We start from the raw sequence: 22552 nt of genomic DNA on the forward strand, positions 1-22552 counted from the left end.
GTGTGTGTGTCTGATGTTCATATTTCTCTGTTTATATCTCTGTGTGTGTGTGTGTGTGTCTGATGTTCATATTTCTCTGTGTTTATATCTGTGTGTATGTGTGTGTGTGTCTGATGTTCATATTTCTCTGTGTTTATATCTCTGTGTGTGTGGGTGTGTTTATATCTCTGTGTGTGCGTGCGTGTGTCTGATGTTCATATTTCTCTGTGTTTATATCTGTGTGTGTGCGTGTGTCTGATGTTCATATTTCTCAGTGTTTATATCTGTGTGTGTGCGTGTGTGTGTCTGATGTTCATATTTCTCTGTGTTTATATCTGTGTGTGTGCGTGCGTGTGTCTGATGTTCATATTTCTCAGTGTTTATATCTGTGTGTGTGCGTGTGTCTGATGTTCATATTTCTCAGTGTTTATATCTGTGTGTGTGCGTGTGTGTCTGATGTTCATATTTCTCAGTGTTTATATCTGTGTGTGTGCGTGCGTGTGTCTGATGTTCATATTTCTCAGTGTTTATATCTCTGTGTGTGTGTGTGTGTCTGATGTTCATATTTCTCAGTGTTTATATCTCTGCGTGTGTGTCTGATGTTCATATTTCTCTGTGTTTATATCTCTGTGTGTGCGTGCGTGTGTCTGATGTTTATATTTCTCTGTGTTTATATCTGTGTGTGTGCGTGCGTGTGTCTGATGTTCATATTTCTCAGTGTTTATATCTGTGTGTGTGCGTGCGTGTGTCTGATGTTCATATTTCTCTGTGTTGATATCTCTGTGTGTGCGTGTGTGTGTCTGATGTTCATATTTCTCAGTGTTTATATCTGTTTGTGTGTGTGTGTGTGTGATGTTCATATTTCTCAGTGTTTATATCTGTGTGTGTGTGTCTGATGTTCATATTTCTCTGTTTATATTTCTGTGTGTGCGTGTGTGTGTCTGATGTTCATATTTCTCAGTGTTTATATCTGTGTGTGTGTGTCTGATGTTCATATTTCTCTGTGTTTATATCTCTGTGTGTGCGTGTGTGTGTGTCTGATGTTCATATTTCTCAGTGTTTATATCTGTGTGTGTGCGTGTGTCTGATGTTCATATTTCTCAGTGTTTATATCTGTGTGCGTGCGTGTGTCTGATGTTCATATTTCTCAGTGTTTATATCTGTGTGTGCGTGTGTGTGTGTCTGATGTTCATATTTCTCAGTGTTTATATCTGTGTGTGTGCGTGTGTGTGTGTCTGATGTTCATATTTCTCAGTGTTTATATCTGTGTGTGTGCGTGCGTGTGTCTGATGTTCATATTTCTCAGTGTTTATATCTGTGTGTGTGTGTGTGTCTGATGTTCATATTTCTCAGTGTTCATATCTGTGTGTGTGTGTGTGTCTGATGTTCATATTTCTCAGTGTTTATATCTCTGTGTGTGCATGTGTGTGTGTCTGATGTTCATATTTCTCAGTGTTTATATCTGTGTGTGCGTGTGTGTGTGTGTGTGTGTCTGATGTTCATATTTCTCTTTGTTTATATCTGTGTGTGTGTGTGTGTGTCTGATGTTCATATTTCTCAGTGTTTATATCTCTGTGTGTGCGTGTGTGTGTGTCTGATGTTCATATTTCTCTGTGTTGATATCTCTGTGTGTGCGTGTGTGTGTCTGATGTTCATATTTCTCTGTGATTATATCTCTGTGTGTGTGTGTGTGTCTGATGTCCATATTTCTCAGTGTTTATATCTCAGTGTGTGCGTGTCTGATGTTCATATTTCTCTGTGTTTATATCTGTGTGTGCGTGTGTGTGTCTGATGTTCATATTTCTCTGTGTTTATATCTCTGTGTGCGTGCGTGTGTCTGATGTTCATATTTCTCAGTGTTTATATCTGTGTGTGTGTGTGTGTGTCTGATGTTCATATTTCTCTGTGTTTATATCTGTGTGTGTGCGTGTGTGTGTGTCTGATGTTCATATTTCTCAGTGTTTATATCTGTGTGTGTGTATCTGATGTTCATATTTCTCAGTGTTTATATCTGTGTGTGTGCGTGCGTGTGTCTGATGTTCATATTTCTCAGTGTTTATATCTGTGTGTGTGTGTGTGTCTGATGTTCATATTTCTCAGTGTTCATATCTGTGTGTGTGTGTGTCTGATGTTCATATTTCTCAGTGTTTATATCTGTGTGTGTGTGTCTGATGTTCATATTTCTCTGTGTTTATATCTGTGTGTGTGTGTGTGTGTGTGTGTGTGTGTCTGATGTTCATATTTCTCTGTGTTTATATCTCTGTGTGTGTGTGTGTGTGTCTGATGTTCATATTTCTCAGTGTTTATATCTGTGTGTGTGTGTCTGATGTTCATATTTCTCAGTGTTTATATCTGTGTGTGTGTGTCTGATGTTCATATTTCTCAGTGTTTATATCTGTGTGTGTGTGTCTGATGTTCATATTTCTCAGTGTTTATATCTGTGTGTGTGCGTGTGTGAACAGATCAATGAAGATGGTGCGGTGGCGAGAGACGGCCGGCTGAAAGTGGGTCTCCGTATCTTGGAGGTACGTTCTGCTGTCTCCTCTGCTGTCTGCTCTGCTGTCTGTCTGCTCTGCTGTCTGTTGTCTGTTCTGCTGTCTGCTCTGCTGTCTGTTGTCTGTTCTGCTGTCTGTTCTGTTGTCTGTTCTGCTGTCTGCTGTCTGTTCTGCTGTCTGTTCTGTTGTCTGTTCTGCTGTCTGTTCTGCTGTCTGTTGTCTGTTCTGCTGTCTGTTCTGTTGTCTGTTCTGCTGTCTGTTGTCTGTTCTGCTGTCTGTTCTGTTGTCTGCTGTCTGTTCTGCTGTCTGTTGTCTGCTCTGCTGTCTGTTCTGCTGTCTGCTCTTTGCTCTGCTCTCTGCTCTGCTGTCTGCTCTTTGCTCTGCTGTCTGCTCTTTGCTCTGCTCTCTGTTCTGCTGTCTGCTGTCTGTTCTGTTGTCTGTTCTGCTGTCTGTTGTCTGTTCTGCTGTCTGCTTTCATTGTGTTTAAATTTTTTTTAAAATTTTTTTTTTTACTGCTTACTGATCTCTGCAGATAGAACACACAGCATGGGTGGGAAAATATATCATGAACTGTGCTGTTTTGCAGGGTTTTTTTGTGTGTGTTTTTTTCTTTCTGCTTCCTGATTTCTACAGAAAGAACCCACAATATTGATGGGATATGATGTCATGCACATTCAAACAAACATGCAAATGTGCACACAGTGACACACAGTTGGAGGCACACACACACACGCATGCACACGCATGCACATAAACACATGCTCACGCACGCACCCACCCACCCACACCCACCCACCCCAATAATCTGTAGTCCATGCCTACCGCTGTACCGACAAACAAACAAACATATGTACCCCAAAAAAAGAAGACGTGTCTTACCCACTGAGACCTTATTGTGCCCTGCCTGCAGGTCAACGGTCAAAGTTTGCTGGGGGCCACTCACCAGGAGGCGGTGCGAGCGCTGCGCAGCGTGAGCGACCGCATGGTCATCCTGTTCTGTGACGGCGATGCCGGTCTGCCCCCTGCCCCGCCCGTCCTGTCCTCACCAGAGTTGTCTTCCCCTGGTGCTAGCCCCGAGGGCTTCGTTTCGTCCTCGTCCCGGCATGGGTCCGTCTCCAGCATCGACAAGGACGATGACGAGGCCAGGTTGTTGAGAGAGGTCAGTGAGCTTGGGTTGTGATTGCTTGGTTGGTTGGTTGTGCTTGTTGTGTCAGCTCTTGTAGTTGGTGGTTGTTGTTTTTTGTTGTTGTTGTGTCAGCTGTTGTGGTTGGTTGTTGTTTTTTTTGTTGTTGTGTCAGCTGTTGTGGTTGGTTGTTGTTTTTTTTGGTTTGTGTGTATGTGTGTGTGAGTTGTTTGATTCTCTCTCTCTCTCTCTGTGTTGTTTCATGTGTATTTTTGTTTATTTTCATGTTGTTGAGAGACGTGAGTAAGCTTAGATTGGTTGCTTTTGTTGTGTCGGCTGTTTGTTTGTTTGTTTTTGTGGTTGTGTTTTATTGATTTTTTTTTCCTGTTTGTTGAGAGAGGTAAGTGAGTTAAGCTTTTATTAGTTTTTTTTGTTGGGTTTTTTTTTGTTACGTTGGTTGTTTGTTTCTCTCTCTTTCTTTGCCTGATGTCTTTGGTTTTTTAATCTGTCTTTTATTTTCCTGTATGGCCCATCTCTGATGCATGCTGATACAAGCTTAGAGAAAGAGCATGGTCTTGGATTATGTGTCTAGTGCTTGTTGAAAACAGTTGGAGGTGTACACATTCGCGTCTACATGCCGGGGATTTTGGTGAATCTGTATGTATATTATATGTGTATATAGATATTGGTATGTATATATATATATATATATATATACAGGGCAGGGCTTGAAGTTCCCATAGATTATGTGTCTGGCGCATGGTGAAAACACTGGTGAAGGTGTGTACATGTGTCTGCATGCTGGAAGTCTGGGTGAAGATATACATGTAGAAGCCCACTCGTGTACATACAAGTGACCATAGAAGTTGCAGCCCATGTACAAAGAAGAAGAATAAGGCAAGGCTCAAAATACTACCTGTCCTGTTGTCAAAGACGACTAAAATCTTTTGGCAGACAAGTGGAAATTCTCTGTCTACTTGTCAGTTGAGCAACCATTTAAAAATCTTTTTTAATTACGCATACTTAACCGTGGATAAAATGCATCAGTGCAGAAATGATAGATCCGACTGGAAATTATCTGTGGGACTGTTTTATATCATCAGCAACGAGACAGTTGCATCTTCTTTTCCTGTAGAATTTGCTGCTCTTATGATGAATTGTTTCTGCTGACTTGTCATTGCTCTGCTGGTGGTTACTCCCTTCTGATGTCGTTTTTGTGCACTCTCTGTATAAGTAAAATTTCTGATGTCATTTTTGTGCACACTCTGCTTACATTTCTTATGTCATTCTCGTGCGCACTGGATAAACTTCTCATGTCATTTTTGTGCACTCTCTGTGTAAATAAAATTTCTGTCATTTTTGTGTGCACCGGGTAAACTTCTGATGTCATTTTTGTGCACTCTGCATGAATTTCTGATGTCGTTCTCGAGCACACAGGGTAAATTTCTGATGTCATTTTCATGCACACTCTGAATACATTTCTGATGTCATTCTTGTGCACACTGGGTAAACTTCTGATGTCATTTTTGTGCACACTCTGCATAAATTTATTATGTTGTTCTTGTGCACACTGCATAAATTTCTTTTGGCATTTTTGTGGAGGCTGCATACATTTCTGATAGATTTGATTCAATGGTGGGGTTTTTTTTTTGCACTCTCCTGTAAATTTATGAAGTAATTTCTGTGCATTCTCAATATGGTGACAGCAGATGTAATTTTTGGGCACTGTCTGCATACATGTATGATCTAAGTCTTGTGCTTTCTGTATATAGATTTATGATGGAATTTTTGTGCACACTCTGCATAGATTTATGATGTAGTTTTTTTGTATTCTCCCTATAAAATTCTGATAGAATCATCGTGCATGCTCAGCATAGATTTATGATGGAATGTTTGTCCACACTCTGCATAAATTTGTGATGTCATTGTTGTGCACGGTTGGTATAAATCTATGATGGAATGTTTGTTCACACTCTATTTAAAGTTGTCATATATATATATCTGTTGTATCATGTATTGGGAATGGACAAACAGGGTGTGTGATGATCCTTGTTGTAGTGTGTGTGTGTGTGTGTGTGTGTGTCTATGGTGACAGCAGAATTGTCTGTGAACATAAGGCATTTACGTCATGTCTACAGTGACTGAACATATTTATATGGGATGAGAGCTTAGTAGAAGTATCATAAGGCATGTATGTCTTTATCTGTGTTGACTGAACATATCTGTACAGGATGAGAGCAAAGTAGAAGTCGCGTAAGGCATATGTGTCTTTATCGATGTTTACTGAATAACCTATACAGGGTGAGAGTGTCACAGACGTTTTGTCTGCATGGTGGGTGGGTGTATGATGCGAGTCAGAGTGGGTGGGGTGTGGGGAGGGGTGGGAGAGGTGTGTGGAGGGGGGGAGGGGCTGTGTGGGGGGTTGGAGTGGGTGGGAGTGTGGAACATACGGATGAGGGTGTGACATTTGTGAGTGTGGAACAGGAACAGGCCATGATGGCTGAGGCAGAGAGGTGGGAGGAGGAAGAATTAAACCATGCGGTATGACAGGTGTTTTTTTTCTTTTTGCTTTTCTGCTTGTATGTTGTGAAACTAGAAAAGAGGAAGATACTTAGTGAGAGATTGAATAAAAGAAATTCTGTGTGTGTGTGTGTGTGCGTGTGTGTACAAGCATGCTCAAGAGAGAGACAAATTGTTTGCTTGCACTAATATATGGCGTGTGTGTGTGCACGCACATGTGTGTGCATGCATGTGTGTATAACTGTGTGTGTGGGTGTTTTTGGTGCATTATGTGTGTATATGTGTTAATGTTTGTATGTGGTGTGTGTGTGTGTGTGTGTGTGATAGAGAGAGGGAGAGAGTGTGTGCGTAAGTTGAATTAAAACCTAAGTTTTATAAACGTGTGCTTGTGCATGCTTGTGCACGCATGCAGGAGGAAGGTTGAGGGGTGTGGAGTGTGCGTGTAAGTGAACATGTGAGAACTGAGAGCGAGAGAGCGGTTTGTGTGAACACAAACATTTGTGTGATACTGAATGTGTAAACGGGAGAGTCCAAAACTGCATGCATCAGTTTTCGTGCGGCAAACATGTATTCATGTAGATGCTTGTGTGTACACACATACATACATTTATCCATATCTCCTGTGGATGTCAGTGGCATCGCTGTTTCTGTAGCCAGGAATAACCCGTACTGTGTAACCATGGCCACGTAACCTGCATGTTGCTTGTGAAGCTTTCAGTGCTGGTGTACTGTAGTGTGTGCGTTTGAAAGCCATGTAGCTGTTCATATTCCAGGATATAGTTAATGTGCTGCTGCTGCTTCTAATTTATTATTATTATTAATCGTTTATTGTCTGTTGACTGCAAGATGATTTAGACATGTACTTATTCATTCCTTTCAGCGCATGCACGCACACACACACACACACACACACACACACACACACACACACACACACACACACACACACACACACACACACACACACACACACACACACACTCACAAAATGGGTGTGGAGAATGGATGAGGGATTGGATTTGGTCAGGGAGTGGGGATTGCTGGTATGGGGGCAGGGGGGGGGGGTATTTGGAGTGTTACATTCTTTATTTTACTGCACTGTTGCAATAAAGCCACTTGAAAACTTAGAAAACTCAGTGTTTATACCGTACAGTGTATACTCAACATGTATTTATGGAGTAACAATGACATATGCTGCAGGACATAAGTATTGCCTCTAGAGGGGTGTAAGAACTCTTCAGCTTCATTTGCCAAGGAAAATGTCATAGGTGGATTGAAACTAAGCTCACACTCAGAATTTCTGTTTGTGATTTTAGAGTAGCTTTCATTGTTGATGGACCAGCTTTGTAAAGTGTCCAGTCTCCAGTATTCAGTGTGACCCTAGCACACTTGGTAAAATAGACCTATTCTGTTCTGTTCTATTCTACTCTATTCTATTCTGTCCCCTTTTTTTCTTTCTTTCTTTTTGTTTTTTTGTTTTTTGTTTTTGTTTTGTTCTGTTACTTCTATTCTTTTCTATTCTGTTCCATTGTATTCTGTTTCATTCTGTTCAAACCTGTTCCATTCATGCTTCAGTAAACATTTCATTCTGTGTGAGTCTAGCTATGTATTTATTGATTCCTGTCATACTTTCTGTGTTTCTACAATGCTCTGACTCTTGAGATGCTGCCATGCTTTGAGTGTGAAGTGTAGTAGAGCAGTTTCTGTTGTATTCAGACCATTCTTTTAGCTGCTTGCCAGTGCAGTTGTGATAGCACGGTTTCTGTTGCCGCCAGGCAGTTTGAGCTGCATGGGATTGGGAATAAGATCATTACAACTATTTTACTTGCATGCAGCTATAACTGTTTGAATGCAACACAAACAGTACTATGTACTATTAAAAAAAACTATTACACCAGCATTTCAGACAATTTTAGCTGCATGGAAATAAGATTATTACAACCTTTTTTTTTTCATTTTTTTTCATGCAGCTAAAATTGATTGAATACAACATAAGCAGTATGATTACAACTATTACACCAGCATGTAGCTAAAAATTTGATAGCACTGTTTCGGTTTATTCAGACAATTTCAGCTGCATGGAAATAAAATAATTATGACCATTTTATTTGCATGCAGCGAAAACTGTCTGAATATATCAAAAGAAGCAGTACTATTACAACTTTTACACCAGCATGTAGCTGAAATGTAATAGTACTGTAAGTTGTAATAGTACTGCTTCTGTTGATGTATTTGGACAGTTTTCGCTGCATGCTGGTAAAATAGTTGTATTGTATTGGGTGCAAGTTGGGTAGTTACAATTGAGGTGCTGTGAAGCTTCATTTTATTTTTAATGAAAAGGAAAGAAGTGCTGTGCTTTGAAATTGGATTTTTTTGTATGGCTTCAACTGCATCACGTGTGTTTTGTATCAAGAGGGTTACTTATTGTTTTTTCTTGTGGAATGGAGACTTAAATATGTTGTGGAAGAACATCAAGGTGCGTTTTTTTCCTTAAATATTTTGCCAGTGCTCATGGCTTCACAGTATTATGAGTACACTTTGTGTGTGTGTGTGTGTGTGTGTGTTCTTTAGTTTAACATCTTTTCACTGTAAGTGATATTAGACGTGTGTGTGTGTGTGTGTGTGTGCTGTTTTGAAACTGCAGTTTTGTGTGTAAGTTATCTCTTTTCATTCATTCAGCCATTCTCATAAGTTTTGCAAGATAAGGGAGTCAAAATTGGAAGGCGCAAATCACTGACACATTGATGGAATCAGTGCTGAGTGAAGCTCTGAAAGTCGCTTGGTATCCAGCTTTGCATGTGAAAGTGTGTACACAGACACACCAACATTCAACCCTCTGTGAAGGCAGGCGAGTTGTGTTTGATCGGTCCCTTTCAAACAGCAGCTGTGTGTGTTCAGTTACTTGGCTCAGAGAATTAGCATCGAGTGCTTGACATTTACAGTCAAAAAGAGATCTTGGTGTTGAATCATTTGTCTCACAGAATGAGCATTGAGAGCTTTTTTTTTTTTGGACACATGATTTACAGTCAGAAAGAGACCTGGGTCCCTTTTAAATGGCTGGTGTGTGTGTTCAATCATTTGGCTCAGTGAATGAGCATTGAGTGCTTGCACTTTTTAGACATATAATTTACAGTCAGAAAGAGACCTTGATGTGCGTGTTCAGTTACTTGGGTCACAGAATGAGTGTTGAGTGCGTGGTCTTTCCAAACATGCGTAATTAACCAACAGACCCTGACACAACTGGTTATAGCCATTCTGGTACTGCTGCAGTGCTTGTAGCTGAGTAAGTTTTGAGTTTGTTTAGAGTACATGGCTCAGACTGGAAACATGGCTTCAAATTTAGAAGGTGAAAGTTGAGTTCCTTTGCTGACATCAACAGAAAAATTAATGCAGTTGAACTTGATGGTGATGGATTGTGTTCACAAATGATGGTCAGCCTGGACTGTTTTCACACCTTTTAACTCCTGTTGGAGCAGGAAGGATTACAACATTGTTTAACAGACATGTCCAACTCATGAACATATAGCAAAGTTAGAAAAAAGTCTGGAACAAGATTAAACAACTCTTTTTTTTATAAACTTGCTTGGTTTCATCTGTAATAAATTACCATATAGTAAACTGTAGAAATTGAAAACAGATAAGTTGCAACTTACATTTCGGACAATTTTTTAAAAGTATGTAATTCAGCATACTTTAAACATTCCGTAATGAAATGTGTGTGCTTGTATTGTATCTATGTTGTATTGATTTGTATCACTTTCTTGTTAGAACATATTTTAAATGTGTTATCTGCTGTCCTAGGGGTGAACATATCACTGCATTGCATCGTAATCCATCCCCCATTTTTTTAATTTGATTTTTTGTTACTTTATGCATGAGTGTTTGTGTTCCCTATCAAGATGGATTTCTCCAGTAAACATTTTGGGCTCTGCGATACATGCATGCTGCATACAGGACCTTGCTTTTACCATGAGATCTGAAACTAGTGAAAGACTAGCACCCAGTCCAGCACTCAGGGTCTGGTGGTGGAAGGGTGGGATGGAAATCCTGGTTCTTCCTGTGACTTGAACACAGGACCTCTCACTTCCTAAGATGGACATTCTGACCCACTAGGCCACCGCTCAGCTGTGGTACTGGTTGATTGATCAATACAGGCTGGTGTTTCCTTTAACTTGAAGCTTGTGTGACTGTACTGTAGTTTGGTACTACTTGTACAACTGAATCTGGCATAAAAAAAAATCCTCTTGTCGAATTTTCAAATTACAATGGCTTATTCTGATGCAGAAGAAAAGTTTAAAATTGATCACACAGATAATATTTTTAGTCTTACTTTCATAGTTTTTTTTAGAGGTCCTTTTGACCATCAGGGCAGTGAATTCATGACCATTGTATGGAGGAGCTCAGCACAGGTCCATTTGACCATCAGGGCAGTGAATTCATTACCATTGTATGGAGGAGCTCAGCACAGGTCCATTTGACCATCAGGGCAGTGAATTCATTACTATTGTATGGAGGAGGTCAGCACAGGTCCATTTGACCATCAGGGCAGTGAATTCATGACCATTGTATGGAGGAGCTCAGCACAGGTCCATTTGACCATCAGGGCAGTGAATTCATTACTATTGTATGGAGGAGGTCAGCACAGGTCCATTTGACCATCAGGGCAGTGAATTCATGACCATTGTATGGAGGAGCTCAGCACAGGTCCATTTGACCATCAGGGCAGTGAATTCATTACTATTGTATGGAGGAGGTCAGCACAGGTCCATTTGACCATCAGGGCAGTGAATTCATGACCATTGTATGGAGGAGCTCGGCACAGGTCCATTTGACCATCAGGGCAGTGAATTCATTACTATTGTATGGAGGAGGTCAGCACAGGTCCATTTGACCATCAGGGCAATGAATTCATGACCATTGTATGGAGGAGCTCAGCACAGGTCCATTTGACCATCAGGGCAGTGAATTCATTACTATTGTATGGAGGAGGTCAGCACAGGTCCATTTGACCATCAGGGCAATGAATTCATGACCATTGTATGGAGGAGCTCAGCACAGGTCTTTTTGACCATCAGGGCAGTGAATTCATTACCATTGTATGGAGCTCAGCACAGGTCCATTTGACCATCAGGGCAGTGAATTCATGACCATTGTATGGAGGAGCTCAGCACAGGAAGGCTGGGACCAGTCCTCTCCTGCTGTTTCAGCCTCCGCCAGCGGAAGTCGATTGCCCATTCACTGCTGGGTGGAGTGAGGAAAATTGGAGTCGAGTGCTTTTCCCAAAGACATAACGCCATGCCGAAACATGGCACCGACCCCCTGATCGCTTGTGAACAGTTGATCGTAAGTTTAGTGCTAACCAGTTCTGCCACGGTGCCTGTAGACTTGAGCTAAAAGGCCGACAGAACAGTGATCAGAGTCTTTTCTGTCTTGAGGAGAAAAAAGTTTATGCAAGGAAGTAAAAGAAGGATTCATGTTTTAACTCATTCTACCCCACTGCTACATGCCTTCTGCAACTCCCCTGGACCAGCACTATGTGACACCACTGCAGAAAAAACAGGGTGGTTCACTAAAACTGTGAAAATAGATAGAGACCTGTTGATTTAATCCATCAGAAGAAGCTTTGTTTTCATATTTCTGGAATCTTTAAACAGTTCAGTTTAGAATGCCAACTGTACTAAGCAAGAATGAATGAAATCAGAATAGTGTGTTGGTACGAGTATTCTCATACCTGGTCCACAAGAGGAAGTAATCATGGTACGAGTTAATTTGTACCTGAATAGAATGAGTTAGCATCATGTCACACATACTGGTGGTGTAACAAAGCTTTGTTTCATCAGAAAGAAAAGTTATCCCCCCAGTTCCTCACATGACATTTTCTTACCTTTATGTTTCATCTTCTGAAGGCTGTGAGAGGTAGATCTGTGGTGATGGGTGTTCCCAGTTTCCATCAACCTCCCCCCCTCCTACTCCTCCCTCTGTCCCACCTTCCTCCTCCCTCCCTCCTTCTAGGGTCCATGGCTGTGATGGGAGTGTTCATAGCTTTATTGTTATTATTTTTTTTTTTTCACCGCCTTACTCAGGAGCAGTTACGAAAGCAGCGAGAGCAAACGGCACTTCGCCTTAGTAGTGACACGGCCCGTGAGGCGGCCCGCCAGGCGGCCATCTTGAAACAGGAACAGGCCCAGATCAGGGGCAGTGACTCTCCACCTCTCTATGTAAGTGCCTGTAACCCTTGACCTGTAACTCTTGACCCGCTTGTGCGTTGGGTAAAAAAACAAACAAAAGACGCCAGCATATGGGGATTTCCAGCACAGGCAAATATTTGAAGATAATGCTTCAGGTGATGGGCATAACTGCTGAGTTACTAGGAGCATTGGAACATTTTCATCTGAGGGTCCTGGGTTCGATCCCTGTATGATGAGTTAAGGGTAGAGATTGTTTTTTTCCCGATCCTGCAGCTCAAGATATATACAGATCCACAAATGCCTTAGAGTCCCTTGTGCATGTACACTTGCAGATCAGATATGTACATTAAAGATGATGATCATATGGATGAATACTTAAAAAGTACCTGTCCTTGGTCACAGACAAAGCTGTAAGTGCTATACCTACACAGAGTCATTTGTACAGCTGCCATTGGGCGCTCATCATTCGTTGCCTGTGCCATTCAGTCAGGTTTTAGTCACGCACCCATACACACTCATACAGACATGCAACATTTTATGTGCAAGACCATTTGTTTTTTTACCCTGCTATGTATGCAGCCATACTCCATTTTCGGGGGTGTGCAGGTTGGGTATGTTCTTATTTCCATAACCCTCCGAACGCTCACATGGATTACAGGATCTTTAACGTGCATATGTGACCTCCTGCATGTGTATTTACACAAATGGGTTTCAGGCACTAGCAGGTCTGCACATCTGCTGACCTGGGATATCAGATCCTACGATCCACGTGGACACAAGATTGTACATGGCATGCAAGCCTCTGAAAACAAAGTATGGCTGTCCATGTGGCTGGGATTAAATGTTCATACTTATAAAAGCTGTTTCGTTGATACAGATGAACATTGGCATTGCACCTGAAGAAAGTGCTTGAGTTTTTTGGGGTTTTTAAAAAAAACTTTTTCTTTATGTTTTTGGCTCTCCACACAAAACGTTGTCCCCTCAACTGTCTTAGAATAAGATCTTTCCACCCTGGTGTCATCAGTACTCCGAAAGAATAAAGATGATTTTGATGATGATAATAATCATAATGATGATAATGATAGGTTGTCACTGAAGGATGTCATATTGTGATGATAATAATAATCATAATGATAATAATGATAGGTCATCACTGAAGGATGTCATTGTGATGATAATAATAATCATAATGATAATAATAATGATAGGTCGTCACTGAAGGATGTCACCTCACTAAGATAAGAATTGAGTGTGCAGGTCAGGATGCCAGTCACCATTCTTTATTTCATTTATTCTTTCTTTATACCCAGTATTCCTTGTGACCCCGGTACACTTGGTAATAAAGACATATTCTATTCTATTCTATTCTATCTTGGACTTCTTTCTCTTGGGACTGGATTGCTTTTGTTAAGGAAGATCAAATACACCACTTGAAATGTACACAGAAAGTGGTGACTGCACTTAAGACTCATACCACTCGGGTCTTATTTCACCAAAGAAGGGGTTAATCTGCTGGCAGATTTTTGAGAAAAGAAAAGAATTATATGTGTATATATACATATATATATATATATATATATATATATATATATATATGTGTGTGTGTGTGTGTGTGTGTGTGTGTATTTTACTGTCACCATTTCATTGATGTCATCCACATCAGTTTTGCAGTGTCCATGTTAGCTGTGATTGTTGTTTGGGTGCACAGGCCATGGAGCACACACGCACAAGCATGAATGCACACACATGCACACACAGACTCTCTCTCTCACTCTCTCTCTCTCTCTCTCACTCTCTCCCCCCACACCTCTCTCTTTCTCTCTCACACACACACACACACACATACAGACAACACACACGGTTTTTCAAATAATTTGTGACAGCAGCTCACCTCACAGTGTTTAACTGCATACTGGCTGTGTTTTTTCTTTTCTTTTTTTCTTGTATTTATGCATGTTCACGTTCATTGCAAAAATGGGTATCCTGTCAACAGCTCTGTTGCCTGAAAGAAAATGCTGATCACCATTTTTTTGAATGTATGATTATTTTCAGCATGAAAAGACTTGTTCATGAATCAGTAAGCATCACTGTATTGGCTGTATATACACATACATTTGTTGTTGTTGTTTTTGTTGTTGTTGTTGTTTTTGCTGCTGCAGCATTGTGATCTTCTTTTGCTTTAATTGTCGTATCATTGTTGTCTTGTGTTGTAATCTTGGCTCAGAGTTGGCATCGTTCATTTTGCCTGTTGTCTGAGGATGCAAAGTTTTTGCAGTGTGATGGAGATTTCAGAGACAGAACAAACAAGAAAAAGGGTTATTTGACATTGTCAGACTGTTATTTTGGGATATTTTATATACGCACATGAGTTTACCATCAATGATGTCAACAAAGTGATGGACGGAAACTGTTATCAGTGTCTGGTTGATTGTTAGAGCTTAGAATTTTCAATCTGAAGGCCTGAGTTCTGTACTGTTAATGATGCCTGGTTGGTTAATGGTGAAAATTGGATTTCAGGATCTGCAGGTCAATGTATGTGCAGACCTGTGATCTTCTGAACCCCCTTTATGTTTACACACACACAAAACACCACACCGCACCACACCACATACCACATACCACACATACACATAGATACAATCACTCTAACATGCTCACACACACACACACACACACACACACACACACACACACACACACACACACACACAGCAAAGATCTCATAATAATCCACGTCAGTGTTTTGTTGGGCTATGGTAACACAAACACATCAGGATACAGAAAATATGTACCCCTGAAATGGAGTATGGCTGCCAAAGTAGCAGTGAAAATGCATTCCCACATGTAAAATCCTGCTCCTGGACGCATATGAGCACAGGAAAAATGGAAGATGATACCAAACACTCAGACAAAAAGAAAGCACAGACTGTAAAGTAGGGAAAGACGTGAAAACGTTGTTGTGATATATCTGGGTGCAGCATTCATGAATACTGATGAACTGAAGTCAAGTGCCCCAGTTCACTAATAAACACCTGGACAAAAACTGAACACAGTTTTTATGAATAACAGAAAGATGTGACCTGGTTGTTTTGACGTTTCAGAGTGCAGCATCTGTGATGAACAGTAGTCAAGTGCCTCAGACCACTGGCGACAGAAGTCTTGCTGATGCCGCCAAGCCCTCCAGTCCAGGGGTATGTCTTGAGTGGGGGTGGATTTTGTGTTGGCACTGGTCTTGGGGTTTCATTTGTCTTGAGTGGGGGTGGATTTTGTGTCTGCACCAGTCTTAGGGTATGTCTTGAGTGGGGGTGGATTTTGTGTTTGCACCGGTCTTGGGGTATGTCTTGAGTGGGGGTGGATTTTGTGTTTGCACCGGTCTTGGGGTATATGTCTTGAGTGGGGGTGGATTTTGTGTTTGTGCCGGTCCTGGGGTGTGTCTTCAGTGGGGTGGATTTTGTGTTTGCGCCAGTGTTGGGGTATTGTCTTGGATGGAGTGGATTTTGTGTGTGTTGCGGCAGTCTTGGGGTATGTCTTGAGTGGAGGTGGATTTTGTTTTGCATTGGTTCTGGGGTATATTTTGAGGGGGAGGGAGTGGGGGGGAGGGATTTTCCATATGTTGCACTGGTTTAGGGGTATGTCTCAAGCTGGGTGTTTTTATGTTTTTGTTGCACCAGTACTGTGGTGTTTGTTGGGGAGGGAAGGGGGGGGGGGGGTTTGTGTGGGTTGTACATGTATGTCCTTGGGTATTTCTTGTGTGGGGGTGGATTTTGTGTGTGTTGCACTGTTCCTGGGGTGTGTAGAGTGGGGTGGATTTCATGTGTTGCACATGTTGTGGGGTATTTCGTGGGTGGGATGGATTATGTGTGTTTTGCACCAGTATCAGGGCATATCTTGGGCAGGGGGGTACTTGAAATTTGTTGCAACGGTCCTTATACATATTTTTTGTGTCAGTGTGCATGAATTCATGTGTTATATTTTGTTCTGTGTTTATGTTTTTAAAATCTATTTATTGTCACATCATTTGTATCTTTATTTTTGTTCTCACCTTTCCAGGTTTTACTTCTGCTTGCTTTGACACCAGTTAATTAAATGTTCCTTTATTTTTCCAGCGTTTTTCAGTTTTCTTTTTTCGTTTTCTTTTCTTCAGGTGGCAGCCCAACATTGACACCCCCTCTCCCTTCAGTTCCCTCCCACCATCCCAAAACATTACCTACCTTTCCCCCACCTCAGTCCATGCCCCACCCCTTATCTAAGAAAACAAATCTACCTGTATTGTATCATACTCTGGCATTTTTGAGTTCTGGCTGTCTTTATTAATGTGAAGGAAGCTTTCTCAGTACGTGTAGGCTGTTGCTGATGGAAGTAGAGAAAGAACGGAAGAAATGTTACCTCCTCCACCCTTCCTCCATCTCCTCCTGCCCCCACACCCCCTTTCCTCCTCCTTGCATTCCCTCGATCTCATTGTCCTGTGGTGTGGCTTAACGATGGATGTGATGGATTTGGCCTTGTGAATGAATGCATCTTTCTGGTGACGTTACTGACAGCTATTGTTCGTTGTTGTTGTCAATGGGACGAGAGATGTTGGGAGGAAAGTACCTTGTTTGTGTGTGTGTGTGTGTGTGTGTGTGTGTGTGTGTGTGTTAGTTTGTCAAGGTGTTGAATTGCTTGATTTATTTATTTTGGTTGATTTAAAACAGTATTTTGTTTGTTTGAAAGTGTCACAGGACAGATGCAGTGAATTTGACAAGTTACAGATGTGTTAGTTTTTATACAGTTTTCCTTGTTTTTTGTCTTCTGTTTTTTCCGTTTTTCTCCGTTGTTTTATTTATTTGCTTTTATTTTGCTTTATTTATGTGAAGGTCTTGATAGTGTTACACCCCATGAATTTAGTTTATTTAATGAAATATATTTATTTCATTATGTGTTACTGCTTTTTGAATCTTGTATTTATTTACACTATATGCTTTCAAAAGTTAATCTCTGCGGGTTTTTTTGTTTGTTTGTTTTTTTGTGTTTTTTTGTTGTCTGTTCTTTCTGTCATTTTTTTTTTTTTTTTAAGCTTGTGTTTATTTGTACTTGTTTACTTTGTTTTGGGTGGAGCTTGTGTTTGTTTATTTGTACTTGTTTACTTTGTTTTGGGTGGAATGTTTTGTTTTGTCAGGCCTAAAATTTCAGTTCCAATGAACCAAGCTTTAAAAGTGAAACCCCAGTGAATTTCATAGGGTGTGGGTTGGGCCCTGACAGAATGGTGCAGAGTTTTGGTAACATTCACTTAGATATGTGCCCCTGACGCTTTGAAACTCGAAAGGACACATCTCTTGTTCATCAAGCAGGTGCCTGTGATGTTCTAGAAATGTTTAGAATAAACACATATTAATTTTTTTTTTTTTTTTTTTTTTTTTTTAAGTGAAAAATCATGTATCGGAACTTAACCCTCAAAGTGCTGGATATAATAAAACATACTTACAGAAATCATGCTTAAAACAAAGGGATAGTTTGCCTCCGCTACCTGTGCTCTGATTTGGGGCATTTGTATGCTTATCAGTAAGAATAAATAGGTAAACCTATACATTTTTGGAAAGTAGAGTGAATGAAGAATCAGATAAAAGTAAGAAAAAGGCTGTACCTTGTAAATAGTTGGAGATATTCCACAGGATATAAACAACAAATTTTGCAAACTTGTTTTCCAAAAACGTCAAACACAATGTTTATAGGTATTTTCACATCTTTTACAGAGTCAAAATCTCAAAATTGGCATTAAACTGTGCAGAAAATGTTCTGGCTGCAGAATCATGAAATGAATATAACTGAAACAATGAAATTATAAGCACTGTATTATTTGTTTGAGACACACCCACCGACGCCACGCACGCGCACATCTACAATACTTTATGCAATCACAGGCAAAAAAAGAAATAAATGTTTTCTTTTAGCTCATGTTCCTTTCAAAAGCAGCAAGAATGCTTTAAATCAAAATAATTTCCAGTTTTCTAGCTTGATTTGGTCAAGAAATCACAATAGACCCATGCCTAACCCACTTTACCACCCCTCCCCACCCCCATCACCCACCCCCCAGTTTTTGTGGCTGGACACACAAAACTGAATGAACAACAAGCAAGCCAGCATGCCCAAGTGTCAAAATAACAAAGCCGTTTTCACCAGAATCCCTGTCAGCAAATGAATCATCACTAGTGACAAGGTCACTCATTTCCTGAGCTTTGTCAACTTCAGTGTCACTCATTGTTTACAAAAATACGAAGATCTGGACTTATAAATTCGGTCAAAGTTTGTGCAAACACAAGCAGGGAGGCAGTAACACCAGAACGAGGCAGTTTTACGAAGGCTGCCGAGCATAGCCGTACGATGTCGGACCTTATGTAAACAGAGCCACGATCGTGGCCCATCGCACTTTACCGGGAAAGCCACGATCGTGGCTCATCGCGCTCTCCGGGTTAAGTCTGATGCCAGGATCATCTGCTTACAAGTAAGAGTTGTTTCCCTTTTGTAATTTCTTGGTGCAGAAACCTTGACGATAATCAACTAGAAGGCACACCTACCTTTGTAGGAGTGCACCAGCGCATATTTGATTAGAATGTGCAGAGTGAGAGTGATCCTCAGAAGGTGGTTTGGGACCCTGTAGCAGTATGGTGAGAGTGCCAAAGACTCCAAAAGGTGTTGAACTTAACAGGTGCCCTGTGATGGAGTAGTCGAGAACCCAGCTTTCGGAAGCTGTGCGATTTATCGTGTGAACTGTGAATGCCATATTGGTTGCAGTGTCTATAAAAGAATGTAGAATTTACTGAAAGTGTGAACCATTTTTGGCTTCTTCCCACCCCATGAACATTTTAGTATTTGAATATTAGATGGTGTGTATGTCTGTGTGTGGGCATGTGTGATATTAAGCTAAAAAAAAAAAAAAAAAAGAGAAAGAGAAAAAAAAAGATGTGTTGGGGTATGTGTGTGTGTGTTGTGTGTGTCTGTGTTTGTGTTTTATCAAGTTGGAAAGAATATATGTGTGGGTCGGGGGTTGGAGGGGTTGTTTGAAATTCCCTCCATGTGGAAGTAATACCATGCGTGTGTTTGTAAATAATGACTGGAATTTATGACATGGACGGTTGTTTGTTTTTTTTCTTCTTGCTTTTTTTTTTGCCCCCTTTCCTTATCAAAATGATGTGGATCCTGTGTACACGTGTAAATAATGACCGACGTGTGTGGTGTGTTACTCATTGAGTGATGATAATGATTTTGTTTCTCCCCATCTGTTCACCGTTGAGATCAGCAAGCATGTTGTTGGTGATAATGACATATTGGGACTTTGCTGTACGGTTGGAATTTGTATACGTGTATTCGTTTGTGCGTGGGTGGCGTGATGAAACAAAGAAACCAAAAGAAACAAACAAAAACTGCCAGTATGATTGTCTGTTCTTCAGTCTATCGTCTGTTGACGTAGTGTAGTTTTAGACAAAAGCTTCAATTGATGCTGTCAGTTGATAGACAGTGTAGCTATGGTCCTGATAAATTCTGTGTCCTTAGTTCTTGTCACCCTGTGTGTATGTGTGTGTGTGTGGGTGGAAGGATGTTGTAGAGGGGTGGTGGTGGAGTGAGGTAGGCTAGGAAGTATGGTGGGAGGAGTTATGATATTTGGATTGGGTGCATCAGTTTGTGTGAAAATGTATGTGTGAGTGTGTGTGGAGGGGTTTGGGGGTAGGATGGGTGGGTACATGTGTGTGTGTGTTTGAGTGTGTGTGTCTGTGCACATATGTTGTGTCTGTGTGTGTGTGTACGTGTGAATGTGCACTTGAGTGTGTGTATACTATGTGTGTGTGTGTATGCACATGCGCATATCTGTATTTTCTGTGTGGTTTCTTTGTCATGTATGTCTGTTGGTCTGTGTGTGATGGAAGCTGGAAGCATGGTGTCATCTCTGTACACTAACCTGCAGAACAGGCTCTCCACTGTCTCTGACAGCTTTGATTCGTAGTGATGCAGTATCGTTCACTGGATGCTGACCGTCTCAGTTTGCATGACTCAACGCTTTTTTGTCTTGGAATCTTTTTCAAGAGCTGACCTGAACAGAATGTTGTCATTGCTCTCAGCTGCTGCTACGGCATTTTCTTTCTCTTGATGTTCTGTGACAGTGGAGGTAGTTGGTTGGAGCAAGTTTGATTGTCGTTCGTCGTAGCAGACATTTAGATTTTGTTGTTGTCTTTTTTTTTTTTTTCTCTCAAACGTGAGGAAAGGCATTGAAATGCATGAGCAGATTAACAGACACATGTGCAAGCACATGCAACTGTCTACACACAGTTGCACACACACACACACACACACACACACACACAGAGGAAAAAATGCAGATTTGTTCTAAAACAGCAGCACATCCTGAAGCAAAGTTTCACAATGAAACAATAGATACACAAATAAACCGACAAAAGAGCAGTGAAAAGAAAGTTTACATACAATCCAACAAAAAATATAGAATGCTGCTGCTTATGAAAGATTATGTATATAAACAAAATAAAAAAGAAAAAAAAACAACAAAAAACATTGGTTGCTGTCACTTGCTCCAAACACTGTCTCCTTCAACATTCACCATAAAAAAAAAACTAAAAAAAAACCCCAATATTTATTTTTTTTAACAAATGGATTGCAGCTTTGAGTGCACTAACGAGCATTTTCGAGTCATGAGTTCTTTCCACAGGCCAAACAAAGGGACTGCAGCTTTTGAACTGAATGTGTACTAATGAGAATCGAACCTTGAGTCCTTTCCACTCTCACTCACTCTCAGTGCCTTGCTCACATCATCATCATTGTCATCCTCATCCTCATCTGTCTTGTTGCCTGCCTGCCTGTGTGCCTGCCTGTCTGCCTGCGTGCCTGCCTGCCTGCCATGAACTCAGATGGCGAGACGAGGTCCCAAACCCCCAGTGCCCCCAAAACGCATCACTCTCAGCAAACCTCCGAACGTTGCCCCCCCACCTCCAACGACAACAACAACGGCAGCACCAGCATTGCAGCCAGACATTCCCTCCCCTCTGGGAGACGGCATGACCTCCCCTGGCACAGCGGTGCGCAAAAGTGCCAGACTCCCGTCGGGCACTAACATCGGATTGATGAAGGTGGGGTTGGGGTGTGGTGTGGTGTTTGTGTGTGTGTGTTGGTGTGTGTGTGTGTGTTTGATTGTGTTTGTGTGTGTGTGTGTGTGTGTGTGTGTGTGTTTGATTGTGTTTGTGTGTGTGTGTGTTTGTGTGTGTGTGTGTGTGTGTGATTGTGAGTGTGTGTATCCTTTGTTTTGTTTGTGTGTGCGTTGTGCGAGTGTGTATTATGCATGTGTGAGGGCATTCATGTGAATGTGCAGGTGAATGTGAATGGCCATTGTCTTGTGTTGTTCGGTTGCAGGTGTATGAGTAAAGAATGTGATTTTACCAGCAGAATTTTTTATTTTCCTCTGATGCACCCAACAGACACGTTAGAGAACTGGACTTTCTCCTGGGTTTGATCTCAACATAGGTGCTTGGTGGGTGAAAGGTTGGGATTTTTCTGACCTCCTAAGTTAACACATGTACAGGCTTGCTAGTGCCTCAACCTCCATTGTGTGCATGCATGTGCATGTAGAGGATGCGCATTTCAGAGATGTGGTAATCCATGTCAGAATTTGACAGTTTAAGGAAACAAGAATATACCTGGCATGCACATTCTTGAAAACAAAACTAAGGGTGCCAGTGTGGTTGGGTGAATATGGGCTTGAAAGCCACTTTATAGATCTGGGTGAATGTGAATAAGACTGTGCATTTTGCTCAATAGGATAAGGAGAAAGAAAGAAAAAAAAATGTGTTGGAAAATTCACCAGCACCCACGCTTCATTGTTTGTTTCCCCTGACGGTGATGACTGAATGGTTTCCCCTGAATGTGTGTGATGTGTGTGTGTGTGTGACAGAACGCAGATGCCAACGCCAACCTGGATCACCTGTCGTTTCGAGAGAAGATGAAGTTCTTTGAGAAGGAGATCAAGGAGCACACCGTGGAGCCCGCCGGGAGACCACCAGGTAATTGATTGGTCGATTCTCTGCTCGTTAGGTGACAGGTGTCTCTTGATTGGTTCTCAGGTAATTGGTTGGTCGATTCTCTGCTCGTTAGGTGACAGGTGTCTCTTGATTGGTTCTCAGGTAATTGATTGGTCGATTCCCTGCTCGTTAGGTGACAGGTGTCTCTTGATTGGTTCTCAGGTAATTGATTGGTCGATTCTCTGCTCG

General features: G+C 41.2%; 1 protein-coding gene across 14 annotated transcripts in view; it reads left to right on the top strand.

Moving 5' to 3' along the window:
• Positions 1–22552, top strand: part of LOC143277149 (protein scribble homolog) — a 138094-nt gene that overhangs the window by 77808 nt on the left and 37734 nt on the right. For 8 of the 14 annotated variants that reach the window (XM_076581895.1, XM_076581900.1, XM_076581896.1 and 5 more), the window contains 7 exons: positions 2442–2504; positions 3385–3633; positions 6082–6138; positions 12201–12335; positions 15407–15496; positions 21200–21418; positions 22237–22345. In XM_076581895.1, coding sequence (XP_076438010.1) covers positions 2442–2504; positions 3385–3633; positions 6082–6138; positions 12201–12335; positions 15407–15496; positions 21200–21418; positions 22237–22345 — 922 coding nt within the window. Of the gene's footprint in view, positions 1–2441; positions 2505–3384; positions 3634–6081; positions 6139–12200; positions 12336–15406; positions 15497–16449; positions 17971–21199; positions 21419–22236; positions 22346–22552 lie in introns of those variants that run through there. The other 6 variants (XM_076581902.1, XM_076581899.1, XM_076581907.1 and 3 more) reach the window with 6 other exon arrangements.

The sequence above is a fragment of the Babylonia areolata genome, chromosome 33 (genome assembly GCF_041734735.1).
Source record: "Babylonia areolata isolate BAREFJ2019XMU chromosome 33, ASM4173473v1, whole genome shotgun sequence".
NCBI lineage: Eukaryota > Metazoa > Mollusca > Gastropoda > Neogastropoda > Buccinidae > Babylonia > Babylonia areolata.